This window comes from Caloenas nicobarica, chromosome 13 (genome assembly GCF_036013445.1).
Source record: "Caloenas nicobarica isolate bCalNic1 chromosome 13, bCalNic1.hap1, whole genome shotgun sequence".
Classification (NCBI taxonomy): Eukaryota; Metazoa; Chordata; class Aves; order Columbiformes; family Columbidae; genus Caloenas; species Caloenas nicobarica.
Window position 1 is genome coordinate 16,382,804 of NC_088257.1, and position 20,789 is coordinate 16,403,592.

Genomic DNA, 20,789 nt, shown 5'->3' on the forward strand with positions numbered 1-20,789 from the left:
ACTACCGTTTTTATAGAACAGAGAGATCTTGGAAGTGGTCAATGCTCATTACACCTTCACCTGTGAATAAGGTGTCTCTGTGGCAAACATTCTCATAATCGAAAAGCCAGCTGGGAAAAATGTGTTGAAGCTTTATTTTAGGTGCTACAAAAAGATTAGGTCTTATATTACACTTGAAAAAGACTAAAAATACTTGCATGTAAAGTTGTGATAACAGCTGGCTCCACAATAAAATGTTGTCTTTTACTTTGCTCCAGCCTTCCTAGTGTAATACATACTCATTATGACTATGTTATTGGCCTGGTTTTTTAGAAATGTAAGTTTTAGTGGTCGCTCAAAATGTTTAATGTTTGTTTTTTTCTGGATCAAACATGACAAATCACAGCTTTACAGGCCAGCCTCCTGCACGCAAACCGACAAGGACAATTTACGTGTGTGTGCAGCCAGTTTGAGTCTTGATACCCAAATAATTGATACTGCACGAGAAAGAGATTGTATCTCCCCAGAAAAGTTTCCATTTGCCTTAATAGCTTTTTAAAATAAATTTATTTTTCTTTGACCAAGAATTGTACTCAACTATGAACACTTCGAAATGAGCAACTCTAAAAAAATAAGAATAATAATTAAAAATAAATCTGAGTTTTGTTTGAACCTTAACTTGCCTCCAAAATAAGAGTTCACATTTGTGTTGTTCAGTTTTTTGATGTTTCATCCATAACAGGATTTAACAGCCATTATCAAATCCGAACATTTAAGTTTTAAGATCTGTATTTGGGACCAGATTGAGGCCTGCACATGAGTACAGATCACTAGGAGAAAACTACTGCTCTGAATATTTTAGATCCATTTTTGGGTGTTTTGTATTTAATATGAAGAAAACCTTAGTCCCTTCAAAAGTATAAAACATTTTTCAGTTTCTATATAATTATCTCACCGCCAAAGTTAGAAAATCACTGGAGGTGAAAGTCGTTAGGAGACAGCAGAAGAAAATTACAGTTTATTCATCTACATCTGTTGCCTTTTTACTTTCAGGAAACAGTTGCTGTTATTGCACGTGTGCTGGTTATCTGGTCTGGACCACCCTTCTGATGCCACAGCATGGACAGAACTTCCCCAAAGGCAACAGTCCCCTGGATCTGACTGGCCTTGGATTTGCACGAACTGAAGTAACAACTGCATGTCAATAACTCGTCTCACTGAAACCCACTGGATGGTGGATTTTTGCCTGGTGAGAAGTGGTTCCACTTTGCATAACTGTTTGGGAAGATTAGTTTCATTTGCAAGATTAAAAAGATGGCTGAAGAAGAAAAACTCGCTCTGAAGAAATCAAGTCAGTTTGGTATTAATGGATATATTCCATCAGTACAACTATGCAATGGAAATGAAAATGCCCCCCTAAGTTATTATGGTTATTGTTTAAGCAACATGCAAATAAAACACATGTGATTGGTCGGTCATAAAAAAAGCTGGATGGCTAATGGAGCTGACTGTCAAACACGAGCCATCAGAAAAGCCATAGACTCAACCTTACCTTTAAATTAGTTATGTGTAAGAATAATAGCCTGTTACAACTTTGTAATGCAAAGATCACGTTAGCTTCAGAACACAAGGATTTCAGCATTCCCTAGCTACAAGAAATCTCTCCTTCCGTTTGATATTTAATTTCTTTATCTTAGTGTTTGGTCTAATCAGCAATTAACTCTGAAAAAGCATCCCTAAAGAGAGTATGTCAGTTAAAAGTCTACATAATAACGAGAAGAAGAACGACAAGCTTAGCTTCTTCAGGAGTAAGATATTCATTTGCATCTTAGGAACAAGCTTAATATACAGTTCAAATGACAAATAAAATGGGTCGCAAATAAACAAGTTACTTACAGACTTTAAATTGTGATTCAATGGCCCAGCAAAACATGAAAATGCGCCCAGTGCTATTGAAAAGGAACAGTCTAGATTCAGCTGATTTCATGAGACAGCCACACCACCGCAGGAGCAAATCTCAGCAAGTTCGATTCAAGGATGATGGTGTGAACACGAAGGCAGAACTGGATACTAATCCTGCCCAAAATCTAGCATTCACGACTGGAAAAACAAAAATATTTCAGGACCACAATTTTTCGCTCCACCAATCTCCATCTTTTCCAAAAGCTCAGAAGGGGCTTCGGAATATTGCCATACAAACATCTCCTAGCCTCAGGAAACACTTCCCGGTTTTTAAAAAGAAAAAGCTGACAGTAAGCAAGTCTTTAACAGAAATGCCAACTGAGCCTGCCAATTCTATCCAAGTAAATGGCAATCTTTCTGAACAAGACATTATGTCTTCAGATCTCTGTTACTTAAGAATAACTGATCATTTCGAAGATGGATTTAGGAATAGTGAAGTGAATGGTCAGTTAAGTCAAAGACCGTCAAAAGCACAAAGCAATGGGCCAATCCACTCGGATGATTTCTCAGCAGCAGAGAAGACAACTGTTTCTACACAGGTACCTGAATACATACATGTGAGTTTTCCACAAGACAGCAATTTTTCCACGGATGCACCAAACACAACCATGAATTTAAGTAACTCGCTACATTCTTCTACTGTCATAAATAGCAAAGAAAATAATGAAAACAGAATGCTGTCATCTACTTCTGAAAAAGCATACCCTTGCCTAAGCAATTCTACTAACTGCAGTGAATGTAATCCACATTCTGACTCTTGTGAAGCAGACAAAAGTGATTCTGAGTTGCCTGTTGCCAGCGAAGATTCAAGCAGCAAGGCAACCGCTCCATTATCACCTCCACCAAACCACAGTTCATCTCCCTGTTGCCTCAGAAACTATCAACAGGCAGGAGAGAGCAAAACAGATTCCAGCTGTGTGACAGTAACAAACGATGATCACACAATAATGTCATCGACAAGCAGTAATGCGTCAAAATCTATTCTGTCGTGTAATACTGAAATTGAGAAAAATTCTACCCAGTCAGATGTTTCTCAGTGTAACAGCTGTTTAGAAGGATTTCACACGAAGTCTTATCTGCCGAGGAATGAAATAAAACCACAAAGCAACACAGAGATTAGCAAAATAAATCAAATTCATTTGGCACACGGTGAACTCTGTGCCCTACAAGGCAGGCTGCAGTCTGTAGAGGAATCCTTGCAGTCGAACCAGGAGAAGATTAAAGTCCTTTTGAATGTAATCCAAGACCTGGAAAAATCCAGAGCCCTCAGCGAAGGGTATGGTGCATTTTAATATCAGTAATTCATCGCAAGTGTAAAGTAGATGTTAGCACTCTCTTAGCTTTTGCTACTGAAAAAAATCTTTCCTGCGATATTTAAAGATGAGTTTGCAAAAACAGTATCTCGTCCTTTTTCTCTTTCGGGCTTCAGCAGAGAAGGAAGTCTCTTTATAGTTTGGCTTTAGCTGACACTGCCTTTACTAAATCCAGTGTGAGACACAGTTTATTGACTTATTTTTTTATTCAGATTTATGGTGCCAGATACAAAGCCACTGACACCTGAAAAGGTGTCTCCAGCTAGCTAAAATCTGTATGCAGTAGAACAACAAAGCCCAACAGTCTAATGTAATAACATAGTATAATAGAAACCTACGGCAAGTCAGTTCTCTCTTAACTAGCAAGGTCAGATACCCACTTAGTGCCAAAGCAGTCCTCTTGCTGAAACAGTTTATATCTGCAAAACCGTGCTTTTGTTCAGTAAGTTATTAATGCCCTCATAAGCGAGCAAAAGTATTAGTGGCTAAAGCACAGCATCTGCAGACATTTGGGGACCAGTTACATTTCGTGACACCACAAACAGCATAGCTGCTTGAAAGGGAACACCTTAAAACCAGGAAAAGGCAGGATGCCAGGTAAACGTCAGGAGCTTCAATATGTCAGGAAGATTTCACAGGAGATGGAGGTAGGTGTTTAAAAGGGATTAAAACTATGAACATGCAGCATGTGAAGATTGTTAGCAAGAACTCACTTCAGAATCTGACTTTAGAATGACTTTCTGCACTATCATAAGAATGCATGACCTGTATTTATTTTCAGTCTGCTCTCATAGTGACTATTAGCCAAGGTTGTGAATATTATTTAAGTAGCTTATTTATGCAGCTTACTCATTGTAAATAATAATATTATAAATGCAGCTAATGGCTAAAGATTGGACACCTTTGTAGGACAAGGTTAAAATAGAATTTTATCTATTTATATGTCCAAAGCAGGTTTTAGAATAGCCTAATAATGCTTTCTAAACCATTAACAACAGTTCCTCCTTACAGTAAATGCATCTAGGATACATTTTAAAGTTCTGCGTTATGATAGTGTACTATAATCCATCAAATAATTTTTGTCATTCAAAGTATCAAGAGAATAAAGGTTCCATTTACGTTTATTTTTTAAAGATATAACAACATGGAGCCTACGTTATCACAGATTTGCTTTCACTTGGCGCAGCTAGCTTAGGCGTCGAGAATAATCATTTACGCACAACTGGTATCAACAGTATTTGCTGACTACAATTGAGGAATCAATCTGATAATCTTCCACATTTCTACAAACTCTGCAATGACAAAAAGAATGTGGCATTGAGATTTGTGTGCAGGTTCGATTGCATAGAATTAGCACAAAATATGACACTGACTTGCTCACGTGGCTCAGCACCAGGTCTTTGCACTTGTTCCCATGTGGACAGAAGAGGTTTGTGTGGCTGTGCAAAAACTGTCAGGACTTAACTAACTGAAGCCACGATTTTATACACCCCAATTTCCCTGCAACTTCTGAAGAAAAATAAATCTATTTTGAAGTATTCTTCCTTTCTCAAAGTATTTTATCTGGGAATTGAAATTACCTTCTTGCATTTCTGATGTATAACTCTCCCACGCACACTCCAAATATGAATTCACACTCATTTAAAAAATTAAAATAATATAAATCAGGTTAACATTAATTTTATTCTGTAGAGATAATCTTTTTTATCTGGAAACATTTTCAGTAATGTCCATCTGTCTTTTAATTAAAAAAATACTTTTGTTAGTTTCCATAATAATGGTGTCCTCCGGTGTCCATAATAAAAGTACTTGTGGAGGTAGCACAGTGATGTGCATGAAGAACCTCCACTTTAATTCCAAAATAAATCAGGAAATTATTTTGGTATCAACTGAACTCCTCTACTTCGAATAACTTATACTCATTAAGTGTAAGTGTGTTATGCATCCTTCAGACCTAATGAGCTACTGACTGCAAATTGTTTGTAATGCAGACCTCTCCATCAAAAATAATTCAACTCTAGTTGATGTTAAGTCAATTTTCTTGTTTTCTTAACACTCCAAATTTGTATAGTATCACCAGTAAAAATCTGACTTGTTTATTGTCAAGTGAGGAAACATGAAGAAGGGAAAGAATTGGAAGCATAAGGGTAGAGATAAGATTGATTCACCAAAAGCATGGATATTCAAATACTTTAAAGTGTGTTTAGAACTTTAAAAGAAGCAGTCACACATCTATGTTTTCATAACAAGTACTCATGCAAGAACCGACAATCAGAATCTTAACAGCATGAGATGGGGAAGACAAAAAATAAAAACATAAATCAACAAAGTTTGGGGGTTTTTAAGCAACTCTCTAAGTTAGAATTTGACACTAGAATTTTTAGTAAAGATAAAATAAGTGGTGAACAGAACTACTTTTATTCATGAAAATTCCAGACATCTGTTAATCTATCTATAAATGAACTACTGTCTATTACAGGCGTAATTTCTATCACACTGGTCAAGACCTCAACAACTGCAGCACCTGTCAGAACACCGCATGTATCATTTACAGGTACTTCACTCCTTCACAAAATTGTGTGTTGTCTGTCTCTCTCACAAATGTACAATACCATGTTTTGCTCACGGCTGTAAAAGGTCTGAATTTTTATTAATCCAGTTTTTAACAGAAGACCAAATGGTATGCATGAGGTGGTTTGTTTGTTTTCCTGAGTAGAAAATAATTAATATTGGTATTATCTGAAAGAGTTACTGTACTTCTTAGAATTCAAATAGAAATTTCTCACTAATGTTTCATAGCACCAGCACACTTTGAAAACCTTTGACGCTGTTTCAGATGATAAAATTCCCAAATTTAGATCTTGGAAAAGATAAACACTCAATTCTCCAAATGCCAGGAAGCTATAGCTACAATTCACGCTTACGTGAGAAACAAAACTCCCACACTTCTCGCTTCAGTAAATGGGTTTTTGTTATTATTTTAAGAGAGTGCAATTCAAGTGTAAGTTACTCCAAATAGAAACTGCAGTTTATGTTAAATTCTTATGACCGAATGGTAGTAGTGCTGTGTTCTGGAAGCTGTGCATGTTTCAAATGCTGTGTCTATACCAACATACCGTAAGAGTCTTCAGCTCACCAGCCATTAACCAGAACAATAGCACATACGAAGTCTTGGTTATACACACATGTAGCTTGTCTACTCAGGATTTTGTAAGACTTCCACCAATTTATAAACGCAACTTCAGTTATGAGGCAGAAAACACACATCTTCAGTTATTTGATTAAGATTCAGTGGGCTTCACAAAATATTCAGTATTCAGAGCTGGAGCTCACACTTTGCCATTTTAGATCCTCTCCAGTACTGCCACACACCGCAGACTTCAGAGGATGAAGAGGAAGGTGAATGCATGGTCAACATTTACATATGGTGTCTTAGGCCTCATTCGGAGAAGTAGAGAATATGTATTCAAACCAAAGGTAGTGGAGAAATTATAATACTGCTGTTTTAATCTTAGCTTTTTGCATTCCCTTCTTTGTGAGGGGGACTTAAAGGACTTGGCAGCTGATGAGCTAGTTACTTAAATCACATGCTCATTTTGCTTGCCATATGTATCATATTTCTGATGTGCTGTACTGTTTTAAAGTTTAGGTTTTCTGAAAAGCTCGGTGGAAAACGAGCTTGCCGGTCACATATTGTGAAGATCAGGTGTTCAAGTTAGACTTTGCACTGCAAAATTAAGGAGATGTTGATTTGAAACGTCTCCTAGAAATTGTTTATACCTTCAAAGATACTTATATTTATTAGCAATCCAGAGGCTATAGATGGCTAAACATTTTTACATTTACAAAAATAAAGGGTAAGAGAATTTCTCTTCTAGGTTGAAAGATTTTCCTTCATTGCAAAGAATATGTCAGGCCATCAGCTTTGCCTGTTTGTCAGCACCATGACCACAACAAGCTTAAGAAGCTTGTTAGGTAAATTCAAGTATGGACACAGCATTGGACCCAATTGTTCAACATACAACTCAGTCAAGTGCCAATGTCCTAAACCTCTGGTAACAAACTCTCCAAGTAACTGACATGTCACACACGAAACACCACAACTCCAACTCCTCTGAGACAAATTTGTTAGTCTTCTCGGTCCACTGGATACTCCAGGAAATTACATGACTTATCCAAGAGTTCAGACTGAATCTGTATAAAAAGGAAGATTTCCTTTACTTGGTCATTGTCTCTGAACAAACAATTCCTGTGTATTTTTACAGGGGCAGAGGTCACTCTAAAATTCATGTACAAACTACCCTTCACCACAGGACATCTTCTCTCCTCAGAATAAACTATGATGTTTACCCTGCATTTTCAGTTTACACTGTTTGAATACAGGAAAGATTCTGAGCAACAAGCACAAGTATCTGAAGGAAAGAACAGAGGAAGAAATGATATACTGATGTGCCCTTCTGATTTACTAGGAAGTTTTTAATGATAATGATGCCTGGAGGCTTACAGTGCAATGATTAGTAGAATACATACAAGAGAACACAGTTCCTCTAAAGAGTTTCTATTTTAAGAGACAAAACAGAGGACAGCAAGGAAACACAATAGTTCTCACTTTAGAGAGATTTTCCACAAGACGTGGTTAAGAAAAAAGCATCCTGAGTAACTAATACTTCATGTTCATAACATATGCAGTAGTCACCATTCTGAAAGAAGTAATTGTTATCAGCTTTTGCTCTAGACAAACCCTTGCAATTCTTGTGTTTTATGTAGCCTAAAAAATCCGTGCAAGTAATTTTTCCACTAACATAACAGCACTTTTGCCATTAATTAGAGAATCACATTTCATCCTGATCGCCATTTTCCTGCTCTTAAAGAACCTAACTCAGTCATTCAAACACTGTACAAGCAGAAAGCTGGGTCGCTCTCACTGAACCATCTTTATCGTGCACATTTTAAGCAGTCCCCAAGTCAATCAATATGCTAATCTCATATCAATCCAAATGTGAATTACACTGATCATGAAAGTAATAAAGAGCTTTCCAGTCTAGCAGGGAACAGGTCTACAGTGGCTCTAAGTTTAGCCTTATTAACTATCCAGCAGGGTTATGTGAGATGACTTGGGACTTCCAATCTAGATCCTGTAAGACTAATATTTGTACTATAATAAGCCAATGCAAGCAGCAACTGAAAACAGTTATCTCGGCATATAAGGGACAGTATTAAATGAAGACTAAATCGACCTCTTGCCTCTAGAGATGATCGCTCCAATATTAACTTAGAAACCTTTTTTAAAAGGGAAGAAAACAGGAACATTAGCAGATGCCATCCTTACATTTACTATAAGCCATTTAATTCTCTAGCACTTGTGACCTGTGACTACTGAAAAGCATTATGCTGCATTTCTAGCAATATGCTGATAAAATTGAGGACACTGATGAAATTTGTCATTTATATCACTTTCTTCTGCTTCCTTTATATTTATTATGTACTGCTCCCTGCCCTGAGATACCTCTCCAGTTCTTCTAAATTAGAATAATCCTGTTGCTTTCTTTTTGCCAGCTGAGTTGTTTCATTTCATTAAAAACCCTAAAACATATTCGTTATAAGGCAAACAAGCCTCTAGTTAATTTCAACAATTTATTCAACGATGTTTATGGATTTCTATATGCATACAAATACTCACAAGTAGTAGTGTTTAAGGATCTGCATATTTACTAATTTTACAGAGTTTCCTACTCAGTGCCCCGTTCAGGTGACATCCCAGCATCTCTGATGATGGCTCCTTCCTCCCAAAGCACCTGCATTATGGCAAAATACAACCAGCTCCTTTCTCCTCTCCCTTCTGCCTGCTAAAACTTGCACAGCAGACATATCTGACACAGCTCTCACTCTCCTGCCCAAAAATGGTGGTTGAAATAAAGAAAAACCATACAGCATTGCTTATTTTTCAATTTTTTTTCTCTGTTTTTGTTTAACTGTGCTGGTTGCATCAGGCTGCTTAGTCGCTGTCCATATTGATTCTCTTGAACCTTACTTAACATCTTGGCTCTCATTTGACATCATTTCTAATTATTGGTCTCAATGGAGAAAACAAGTTACATTCTACTTTCCTGTTAACTAATACCACTTATCTCAACGACTTATACATTTGCTTAATTTCATGTCTTTTTGGTCCTAGCAGGTCTCCTAGTGGGAGACATTCACATTTAACAAAGTTAAACGTGTGAGAGTTTTGAATTCATGCCAAACATATGACTGAATTAGATTGCAGAATCAAAATCTAGCTATTGAATAAAATGGACTGAAACATCATGCTAGTACATTTTTATTTCTTCCCCCTTAATTTTTTTCCATTGTTTTGGGCACAATGCTAGAGTTCTTATAAAAGAAAAAGTTTTCCCTCAGAAAAGATTAAGAATGAATTTATTTTCAAAGTAGCAACCTATATACCTTTGTGTTTTAACCAAGCTCTAATATTGACTAATGCCAAATTATTCTACTGAGGTAAGCATCCTTTGCACATGTTTTTTAAAAAGGGAATTTCTCACTAACTTAAATCGCTTCCTTTTTGTATAGTGTGGAATACGACTTCAGACAACAAGAAGGAAGATTTCATCAGATTTTGAAAATGCTGGACCATGTAGATCAAAATCCAGCTTCAGCTTCACCTCAGAAGCTGCCACCTGATCCTCCAGCTCCCGAGAAAAAGGAGTCAAGAAGAAAAACCAAAAAGGTGAAAAGAAAATGCTTCTGGTGGATTTGACTTCCTTATGGATGCTTTTATATTTCAAAAGACACTGGAACAGTAAGAGGTCTGAGAGCACACACCTGAAAATGTGCTATTACAAAACCACAAAGCTAAAGAATGTTTAATTAGACTATGTGAAAAACCAAAACAATTGAATTTACTTACATCATCTCACTGAATAAAGGCGCATGAAGATGCTATTTAAAAAAAAAAATTGTTTCTTTCAAAAGGAAGCTCTCATTTTTTCCAAGGACACTTTCATATGCTTTATAAAGACTTTTTTTTCAACTTTCCAAAAATAAAGAGGTTTAAATCTCTACTTTAAAAAAAACAATGGTAGACACAGCGAATGGTGCCACACAGTCTTTATTTCCTATTTATAAGCAAAATGGACTGAAGGTAAAGAACTTCATTCATCTTTAAACAAATCGCATAATCAAGAACAAATTCAGGGAAATCTACATTTTTCAAACAGATCTCTCTTCAAAAGAGACAATTAAAATTATTTCACATCACCGCTATTTTTTTTTTCTGTCATCTAACAACAAAAAATCAATTTCAGCTTAAGTTTTATTCTGTCCTTTTACAGGTTCAATTTAAAAGTCATCCATTTAGAAGTTTTAGCCATTTAACAAGACTTCTCTGAAAAAGAATCATACCACAATAGAATATCTCTGGAATTCGAGTCTTAAGCCCCTACTCAAACAAGGTCCAACTAGGTGAATTTGAGTTTTGAGTATCTCCAAAGACAAGGATCCATAAACTCTTGGCACAAGCTGTTTTCAGTTTTTTTCCTAACATCTGATCTGAATTTCCTATGTTCTAACTTGGGTCCATTACATCTCGCCCTATCCAAATGCACCTTCCAGAAGAATTAAACAGATGATAAAACCTCTCTCCTAAGCTTTCACTTCTTAAAGCCTGAACAAATCCAGTTTTCACTGTCTCTCCTCCCATGTTACGTGCAGCCCACTCACCTTGGCAGTCTCTCTCCAGTAACTCCTGTCTTTCGTCTATCTGGAAGCCTAAAACTGGACACAACGCCTCAGATGCCATCACACAACTTCTGAACGGAGGAGAATAACCATTTTGGCTACTGTCTTGCTAAATTATTTGTCCATTTAAGACCTGTCCCTCTACACCAAAATGTCCCAAGATGTGAGGGGTTTTTTTGCCTTAAGATATAAGTTGATACATGATACGAAACTGATCATAAAAATAATATTTAATGAACTTATCTGTATTATATCAAAAAATATACATATTGGAAATATTTTATCAGATGTCAATGCATCTACTTCTTTCCTTCAAAAATAGTCGAGTTACCAGCTAGCACAGGGTATGCCAATGTAACCTAGAGTTGATGATACTATTATTTTGCTCATGAAAATATGGTCACGTTTCATATGGGGGGCAGAGGGGAAAAGGTTTTTCCAAAGCAATTTTAAAGGGCACCCTGAAACCCCGAAAAATGTATTTTATGTTTAGTGGAATGTACTGCAGACCTTTTCTTAGAAGTGACTCTGGTTAATTAGTTCGAATAGTGCCAGGGTATTCAATAAATTGACCCCTGGGTCTTATTTTTCTAAGTCATATTGTATTAATTGTTCAATGTTAGTTAAAAATGTCTGTACACTTTTTGCACAATTCTGTGTTCCTTGAATTCTTAGGGTTAATTACACATTAAAAAAAACATTAAAAAAATTTTGCACAGACAAATTTTGTCTGGAAGAGCTAAGCTTTTTTATAAAACTAGATTTCATTTAGAAGAGCGCATTATACGTGACATGGCTTACTTTATCAAAATTGTAAAGGACTGACAGTTTCAAAAAACATTTTCATGTTAAGTTCAGTCAGGATGGAAATGACAGGCACAACATTATTATTTTGGAGGCTTCTCAAAAGAAAAGCCTTATACAATTTCTTATGAGCAAAAAGGATGTATTTAGTGAGTCAGAAGTGCTCTTCAATAACAATTTGTGGGTATAACAAAGGTAAGAATTAAATTATTACATCAGAGCATGTCATTATATTACACTCAAATACATGTACTGCTTATGCTGGTATGCCAACAGCATTCCTGTTTTGCATTAGTCTATATAATTGACACAAAGAAGGATTTATAAGTGTGTAAATGTTTCTTGTGTATTAAAATAACATGTTAAGATCAATATCCTCTGTGGTAAAGGTATAATAATAAGCAATACCAACTGGCGTAACACTAGCAAAACCAGTAAGTTTTTTTTCTGTAGTGAACTGATTTTCAATAATTTGTTACCATGTAAAAGCAACCTTTTTGTCTTTCTTTCTGTTAATAAGCACAAAAAACTCATTTTAAGCTGTCTGATTTTGGGTTTGCATGCATAATGAATATGATGCCTTCAATGTATTTTTCAAAGTATCCAGATTATTCTATTTAAACGAACCATAATGTTTTGGTTCACCACATAGCAAAAATCAATTCCTACGGTCAGGAAAACTATGCAAGAACAGAAATACTCAGTTTAAGAAAGTCCAACCAAAGATAGTTCTAAGTAAGGCTCTAAGTCTTTCTTATGACCTGCACAAACATCAATACTTCTGAAAAACTGAAATGAACTGATTTAAATGGTTACAGGTTTTTTATTTTAATGTCTGATCTTGATGGAATTCAGAACTGTAGACTACTCTTAATCCTTAATCTTTCAGTCAAAATTAATCTTTATTTTCCATACTCCTCAGTCGGTTGTTTTTCAATTCTCTATCACTAAAGCAAGGATTATCCATATACGGATGTGAAATTCTCTTTTTAACGTATGCACACACAGCAGGAGAGAAACACTCCAGGTACCTTGGCCAGCCAACTCTCAGCTCCCAATGCTGCAATTTAAGAACATTCACTTGTGTTTCAGCCTACCCTCTGTTCAGAGTTCTCAAGTTCAACCCCTTCAAGGCATTTGTTTTCCTTGAAAGAAAATATGAAATTACAGTGCTGCTGAAGCACTGTCCTTCAGAAAGGTTCTCTACTTCAGAAGTCCAGCACAAAGGAGACTTTTTTGAGTAAGCAGTAGTAGCACCAGCCAGCCAAGTTCTAAACCATATATTTAACATCCAAACAAAAGGCTCATCTAAAACACAGACAGAAGTCACTCGTTCTCCTTCCACAGTCCGACTGTCAACAACAATCATGCAATACTTTAACCGAAAATTAAGTAAAAGTATGCCAGAAGTCAATTATTCCTACAAAAGCATAAGCATCATAGTTCCACAATAAAGCCACACCTACTAAGCACAAGAAGTTATTATACCCAGTCTTCTCCACAGCATGTCACATGCAATAGGCTTTCTACATAAAATTTCAGACAACATTGGCATGAAAGGCTATTTATTATATTAAAAGGTAACAATGGGCAAGAGTTAGTCATGGTATACGTCAGCCACAGCAAGAGGGTAAGAGGGCTTACTTGCTATATGTTTTGTTTAGACTTAACAGAGAAATTTGTATATCCTAGCAACACGAAACACCTAACATTTAATAGCTTTGTAACACATAATTGGAAAATCTAAGATATGTGAAAATATATAAGCATTGCTTTTTGTTTTCTTGTTTAATATTTTCAAGTATTTTAGCAATTATTGATTCATATAGGAAACTTAAATACTACCAGATACACACTGTGCAATTTATGATATCAAAATTAGAAAAGCAACAGAAATTGGTAGATCATTAGAAAATTACAGTACTGGCTATAAAAACTTCTCTGATTTAGACAATTACAGTGTAATGCCTAAAACCAGCTCTCAGAGAAGGAAATATGCTACAAATACATACAAACACAGTCTCAAATTAAATTCAAAATAAACATACACACACCCAAAAAAACCCAAACAGAAACTAAAAAACCCACCCTCCCATACACACAAAAACGCCACAACACAAAATCACAGCTACTTGACAGTACTTGCATACAAAATATTGTAGGATTCTCTGAAAGACGTATAAATGACAAGTACAATATGCTGTTTGTAAAACATTGTACAGAACATGGCATACTCCAGAATTACTGTATTTGAAATTGCTATTTTATGGAGTCAACCTAACTTTCTTTAACAATACAGAATGTATGAAAATAAAATACTGATTTATCTCTCTCATGTAACAGCATTTCACACTGGACTTCCTATAATTTTGTGGACTACAAGTCTTTTGAAAAAGCCACAATCCTTAGTAATTATGCTAGCTTAGATACAAAACATCTTCCGAATGAAATGTATTATCTAATGTATATTTTCTAAATTTCTAGGTTCTTTAAATGTGATGTTATCTTTTGCAATAAAATGAGATATTTTTCTTAGGTTTCAGGAGTCAATTAATAACAAACAACATTTAGATTACAAAGGAAGTGAACAATTGTTCCTTGGAAAAGAAAAACAAATGGGAAAATAACGTCTTTTGTGAAATCATTCTGTAGCTTTTCTAGGTAGAAAAGGATTTCGATTTCAATTTGAACACTGAATAAAGCTGTAACTTTCAGCTAGACTATGTGTATATTTGAATATATCATATTATCCAACCCTAGCAGCTCTACCAAATGGTTTCTCTGGTCATAATTTCCCCAAAGACTATTTTTTTTTTAAAGTATGCTATTTAGAAGAGCTTTGGTTAACTGAGCACACTGTTTCCTTTTCAGCAAAGTATTAGAACAATATATTATATAAATATTTTCTAAAACCTTTTCTGTGTAGCATAACTACAGCCTCTTCATCATGCTAAATTGATATTGTGAACAAAATCAAGTTTGGGAGTACCAAAGGAAAGCTTTAAAATGTAAATGTGATATTTTTCTTTACCTAACCAAGTGCTTCTGTATACCACGTGCTCCTATATGGTTTACTTCTTCAATTACTGTAGTAGGGACCTCACCGCATCACAACACTTTAATTAAAAGCCTAAATGTCGTAAAGTATTGAGGATAAAGCTCAAATAGCCAGCTTCTGACAATAAACTTGTCCCTCTATTACAAGCCTAGAAGCACTTCAACTACAAACAGTCAAGGATTTTTTTAATCATGAAGATGACCAAGCAGCTGTTAAAGCTTCCAAGTGGCAGAACATCACAATGAAGGCAAGAGTGGCATTTAAGTAAGTCTTCTCTGCAGTAGCTGCAGAGCGCCAAATTACTTTTCCATCACAGACACCCTGTCCTGAAGGGATGATGTCCTCTGAGCCTTCGCTTCCCAGTAATTACAGGACCAAAGCTCCCAGCAGGCTTCCACCAGCTGAGCACAGCACAGCACCTTCCCTTAGATTCAATTGGCATTGTAGCAAGAAAAGATAAAGGCAACTGCAACTCAAAAATCCTTTTAACTCCTCTGCCAACAAGCTAGAAGATTGTGCAAAGGACATGTGAATATGAAAATTAACCTGCTTATCCCTGTCAGAAAGCAAAAATCTTGGGTAAATAAAATCCAGTACTCTATCCAGTGCAAGACATTTAAACCTGCAAGGAACTACAGGTCCTGTAAATTTAAACCAGCAGCTATTCCATACATCTCCCCTGTACTTGCAGAGTTCACCACACTTCTAGCAGCTTTAGCTCAGGAGGCCATAATTTCTGACTACCTGCTTCATTTTTAAAAGATTAAGCAGTCAGGCTTTCAACAAGTTTGGTCCTTTCAAGAAGTTTTAAAGCAGACCTGGAAATTAACTGAGTGAAGTCAAGGTGTTACACAGAGCATGAGCTGAGCTTATTTTGACAGTTCTTTCTGAATGCAAGACTATTTTGTTCATTACAAACAATTTCTTTGTGTCGCATGTAAAAGACTGCTCTGTTGAGAAATCTCAGCTCAGCTCTAGAAGACTTTATAATTTATTGGAATTCTGCTTTGAAAAACCTCTAAAATGCCTAATATATACACATGCATAGGTGCTTACAAGCGTTATTAGCAGACATCTGCATTTCAAAATTCACACTGGATGTGACCTTTTAAGGTAAAAACAGCTGAACAAATTACAGTAGATAAGGAAAAAAACCCCATCACAACAGATTTCCCAAGCCATTTCAATTTACTGTAACCAGCTTGTTTCCTAATGATAAGGACCTTTATTGCAAGATTACTACAGTTTCATTTTCCTTCTCCATTTACTGCTTGCAGTATCCAGAACTACTCCTTAACAGATTGATTACATTTTCCATGACACTCATATGCTGCTTTCTTTACAGCTGGGTCTTCATTCAAAGCCTTGGCCCATTATGACCATGTGTGCACACCAGAGGGTTACAAAAAGAAGAATAACAGACTGGAGTTCTGATAAACAGTTAATGATACAATTTCTGACTCTTGCAGATATACCGTCTGGGAGTTTGAAACAACCATTGGCAAATATCTCCTCTGAAGGCCTCAATGATTAGGAAACACACATGCTCTGACTGACAATGATCTAAAATTGTTATTTTTGTTTTCCAACAGAAATGAATAGGGAAACAAAGTACATTTTTAAAGACGTGCAATGTACCTTTCATGGCAAAACAATCAAGTAAATGCTGCTCATGATTTTGCAGAATAACGTACATCTCTAAAGACTAACAATTAATATACATCTTCTTTAAGCGCACAGTCTGAAGGGCAAGTTCCATAATTCCTGCTGAACACAACCGGCTTGCATTTTCACAAATATTCTAAATCAAGATGAGCGCTCATGAAATATATTCTTAAATCTGAACAAATTGCAGAATCTGTCCTTGGATATAATTCCCAAACCATGGAATCTCCACAAAAATCTCAGGTGAGTGCTCTGTGCCAGCTCATCCCCAGATACTTTCCCTGTGCACACAGAGCATCATCTTTCCCCTCCAGAAACAGAGCCAGGAATAGCAGCTGTTCCATAGCAACTCTAACCCACCAAAAAGAAAAGCATGAGTAAAAATTGGGAGAAACAGAGCATCCATCAATTATTTATGCAAGCTATTCAGAAGAGCGCTTCTTTTTTTGTTAGCATTACTCACTTCCACTTTAGATTAGCAGAAACACTATTTTCAATATGTTAAAGTGTGCCCTTTATTACATAGGTTTGTAAACCCTTCTTTTTGCAAACAGCAATTAACTCTATAGTTAGTGTTTCTTTTTTTAAAGGGTGCACAAATCTCACAATATTCAACTACATTTCAATAGAAACTACAGACACACAGCTGAAGGAAAAAAAGAGTAAAGCTTTAGACCTTGGGCTTTAAACCTAAAAAAGCACACCAATGAGGACCCCGCAAATACTATATTTGCACTTTTTTTCAGGATAATTATAAAATGAATTTCAAATCATTCAAAATACATTCAAATATTACTCACAATTAAGGGATCGTCTCGTCCCATTGTAATAACAGTTCGGTTCACTGTGCGTAATAACTGTACCATTATTTCTTGAATATGGTGATAAGTTGATGCCTGTGAACAAAAGAAAACAGTTTTGGTATTAAATCCATATGTTTTGTTAAAGGAAGAAGAAACCAACAATTTCCGTGTTGACAGTTCAAGTTGTATAACTCCCCTAGTGAAAGAACGACACCAATTCTTCTTGTTCCTACTGCTCCTTAGTTGCAGTAATTTCACTGGAATCCTCATTTCAAGTGGCACAGTCCAATTTTAGCCCTACCTGTTTTTTGTTTGAAATATTCACTTCCCTTCCCTCACTCAATGGACTCATGTTTTCCCAATAACGAAGTAGCCCTGGTACCAGATAACTGAGGTAAATTGTCTCATAGGTCTCCACATCTGTCAACAGCCCTCAGGGTAGTCTGGAGCTCAGTAATATTCTTAGCTTGCAGTCACAAAGTATATAATTATTAAAAGAGAAAGTTATCTTCTTTCATCTTCACAAACTGAAGATGCTCCACTCTTCTGTCCCATTGCCAAGGTACTGGTCAATCTGGCTGACACACTACACTGGAGACCCACCAGCTGTCAGAACCACGTTTTGAATCATCTTGGCAACCCAGTGGCAAATAATCACCAACTCACATCAAATGATAAGCGCCCCTGGCATGTTGCCTGCAAAAGGACATTTGATTATTTATTTTAAAACACTGAGCAGAGGGGTATAACCTTGATATTCAACAATTTCCCTGACCTTACTCTGATCACTAGACAACTTGGGAAACTGGCATGCAACAATCAAAGAAACAAAGTCTAAACAAATTTCTAACAGAAAAAGAAATAGCTTACACCAAACAAGGCACTTCTTGACATCACATGTTGTATGAAAAGAACACTGCAATCACAGAAGCCACGGTGATTTCTTAACAATATTTAAAGTGGCTGAGCTCCAGGAGAAACTGCTTCTGACTCTGTTTTTCCTCTGAGACGTCCAACATTTTCTCCTTTTTTCTCCTGTTTTGATTAACCTGGATCAGGCCAGCATCCCTTGCCACAGAGACCTCACTCATGTCTAGTCATTTATTTACTATTACCATTTAATCCTATTGTGTCCTTTGGCTATGACACACGAAAGCCTAAAATGATTTTCTCACCTGTTACAACATTGCAAAATCTACTATATTCTATAAGTGAACAAAGTATTCACAGAATAATTTGTTTGTGGTTGGTGCTATTTTTTAACTTGAGTTTCTCTGGTGCGGGCCCATGTTTATAAAAAGGCCGCACCTGACAGCTGCTGCACAGCAGACATTTGTCAGAGTGCTTTGACAAGGATTCTCTACCATCTCCTCTACTTCCCGATATGCATACTGTGAGCTTTAAGGTTTGTGTCAATCAAATAATATGAAAACCATAAAGTATATTGGCTCTTCGTATTTTAAATGCAGTAGAAATAACAGTGAAATTAGAAATAAAAACCTACAGTGCATCTCTCCCCGTATCTTCTTTAATAATTAACCAAATACTCTTCTCATCTCTATCTTGTTTTTCTCTTTTTTAAAAAATCACCTGAAAAACCTCTGGAGATAAAATTGCACTTTCTCCTAGTAAAAAAAACCCCACACTTTGTCACACAGCAAAGCAAATTCTTCAAGCCTATGCAAAGTTGTAATTGGAAATACACTTCAAAGAGCAGCAACCAGAATCTTTTGGCCTGTATGTTGCAGAAGCTGCATATCTTAGTCCTCCTAATGAATGCAGAAAACGGAATATCTAGCTTTTCCACTAGATTGTGGAACCATGGCAGCCCTTGGCACCAAAGTATCTTCACAAGCTTTTCTTTTGGTTGTTTTATTATACAGCTGGAAAGCAAGACATCATTTGAAACAGTCTTTGTAGAACAGTATAAATGTTATTGGACTAAGAAGCTACACAAGCCACTCTTACAATCTCGAGTCTCTCTCTTTCCAAGTCTCTACTAATACATTACACAAGCATTTAAATGGATCACAGATTCTTCACTACTGTTTCACCATACAATATAAAAGTTACCGCACCCTACTTGAAACTGAGAACAAGGGGCAGAGCATAATAGGAAAGAAACAGAGGGATGGCATCTCACAAGCCGACACAAAAAGGAAAGCAAGTAGACAGATGCTGACAGCCTGAGGAAGAGAGGACAAAGGATTTCAAAAAAGATGAGCCAACCACAGGAGAGAAAAATGCCACCCATGTGCTTGAAATAGTATGATTTCTTGGACTAGAAAACATATAGAAGACCTCTCTCTTACCTATTGGCTTCAGGACCTAAAATGCAACACATTTTCAAATCCTACTCTTCTACTGGAAACGCTAGCAAAAACTACTGAAAAAATATATTTTATTCAAGTATTGTCTTTATCAGAGTTTATATATTCTCTACTTAACAAATACAGCTTACACAGGGAAAAATAGAACATCAATAGTGACCACACAGACATGGAACTGCTTGGTAGCCTTCCAGTGAAAACCATCTGCCCGCTACAGATGCTTTTTTCAGCACGATTTCATGTTTCTGTGAAAGGCGTCTTATTTGTTCTTTTAAGGTGAACGCTTTCCATACTCACAAGCATTGCTGTAATGTCAAATATAGCTTTGATATGTCTACAGAGTCTACTCCTCATGAATGTTTTGTTTACAGAGGCCTATGCAGGTTTTCCGTTTCATTTTCAAACCTTTTTTGTATACTCTTCTTAAACTTTTACTGTAAGCATGTATTTATGACTGAGCATTTCTGTACAGAAGCAGTTTGCCATCTCTTATTCCAGCGTATTGCATTTATTAAATAATTTCAAGTTTTGCTTTGAAGCGTAGAACATTTGTTACCACTGTGCATTGGTGTACGAGTCAAAACTTAGTATTTTGTTTCAAGCAAGTGTTCTCAACTGTTGAAAGAACACATTCTAGGACAGCAGAAGAGTTATTGCCAGCCACCTGCCATAAAATATGTAATTTTATCTAGCTTCTAGTTAACACAACAGTAGAGGAAAGGTGAAGCAACCTAGAGTACAACGCGTTTATGCAATTATACACCCTGGCCCTGAATTTTTAATTTCTGATTTACATCAATTAGAAAATACAAGTATCACATTAAGAAACTCCATTACTTTTATAATTTCCTATCCATTATTACAAAAATAAATACAGCAATTATTCTCTTAAGCATAAATCAAGTTCCTTAAAAGTTGTGTGGCTATGCCTATATCAGCAATTTGTTGCAGTAGAATTTGGGAGCAAGTCCCTTGATGACTTCCATTTACCATGTACTGCTTCTGACTGGTATTGTTGCACACAAACTAGATTAATTCCAGATAGAGATAAACTAGAAGCTCCTTGACAGTGCTAGCAATGAAGATACTAGTTCTTGACCAACGTTTGGGTCGCACCAACATAAGGTTCCCTAGC

The 20,789-nt window shown here is 36.2% G+C and overlaps 2 protein-coding genes across 2 annotated transcripts in view; one reads left to right on the forward strand and one right to left on the reverse strand.

The window, feature by feature from the left end:
• DOCK2 (dedicator of cytokinesis 2) overlaps nt 1-20,789 on the reverse strand; it is a 180,263-nt gene that overhangs the window by 92,716 nt on the left and 66,758 nt on the right. The window contains exon 27 of the mRNA XM_065644433.1: nt 17,322-17,417. Within this exon, the coding sequence (XP_065500505.1) occupies nt 17,322-17,417 (96 nt within the window). The remainder of the gene's footprint in view (nt 1-17,321; nt 17,418-20,789) is intronic.
• On the forward strand, nt 1,881-10,014 carry INSYN2B (inhibitory synaptic factor family member 2B). The gene is made up of 3 exons (XM_065644435.1): nt 1,881-3,217; nt 5,734-5,808; nt 9,828-10,014. The coding sequence occupies exons 1-3, from the start codon at nt 1,896-1,898 to the stop codon at nt 10,012-10,014; spliced, it is 1,584 nt and encodes a 527-aa protein (XP_065500507.1). The 5' UTR covers nt 1,881-1,895.

Excerpts from the sequence above, each read along its gene's own strand:
- INSYN2B (XM_065644435.1), top strand. The coding sequence starts at position 1,896 with ATGGCCCAGCAAAACATGAAAATGCGCCCAGTGCTATTGAAAAGGAAC. Across the intron at positions 3,218-5,733 it reads TCCAGAGCCCTCAGCGAAGG|GCGTAATTTCTATCACACTG; the intron begins GTATGGTGCATT and ends TGTCTATTACAG. Across the intron at positions 5,809-9,827 it reads ACCGCATGTATCATTTACAG|TGTGGAATACGACTTCAGAC; the intron begins GTACTTCACTCC and ends CTTTTTGTATAG.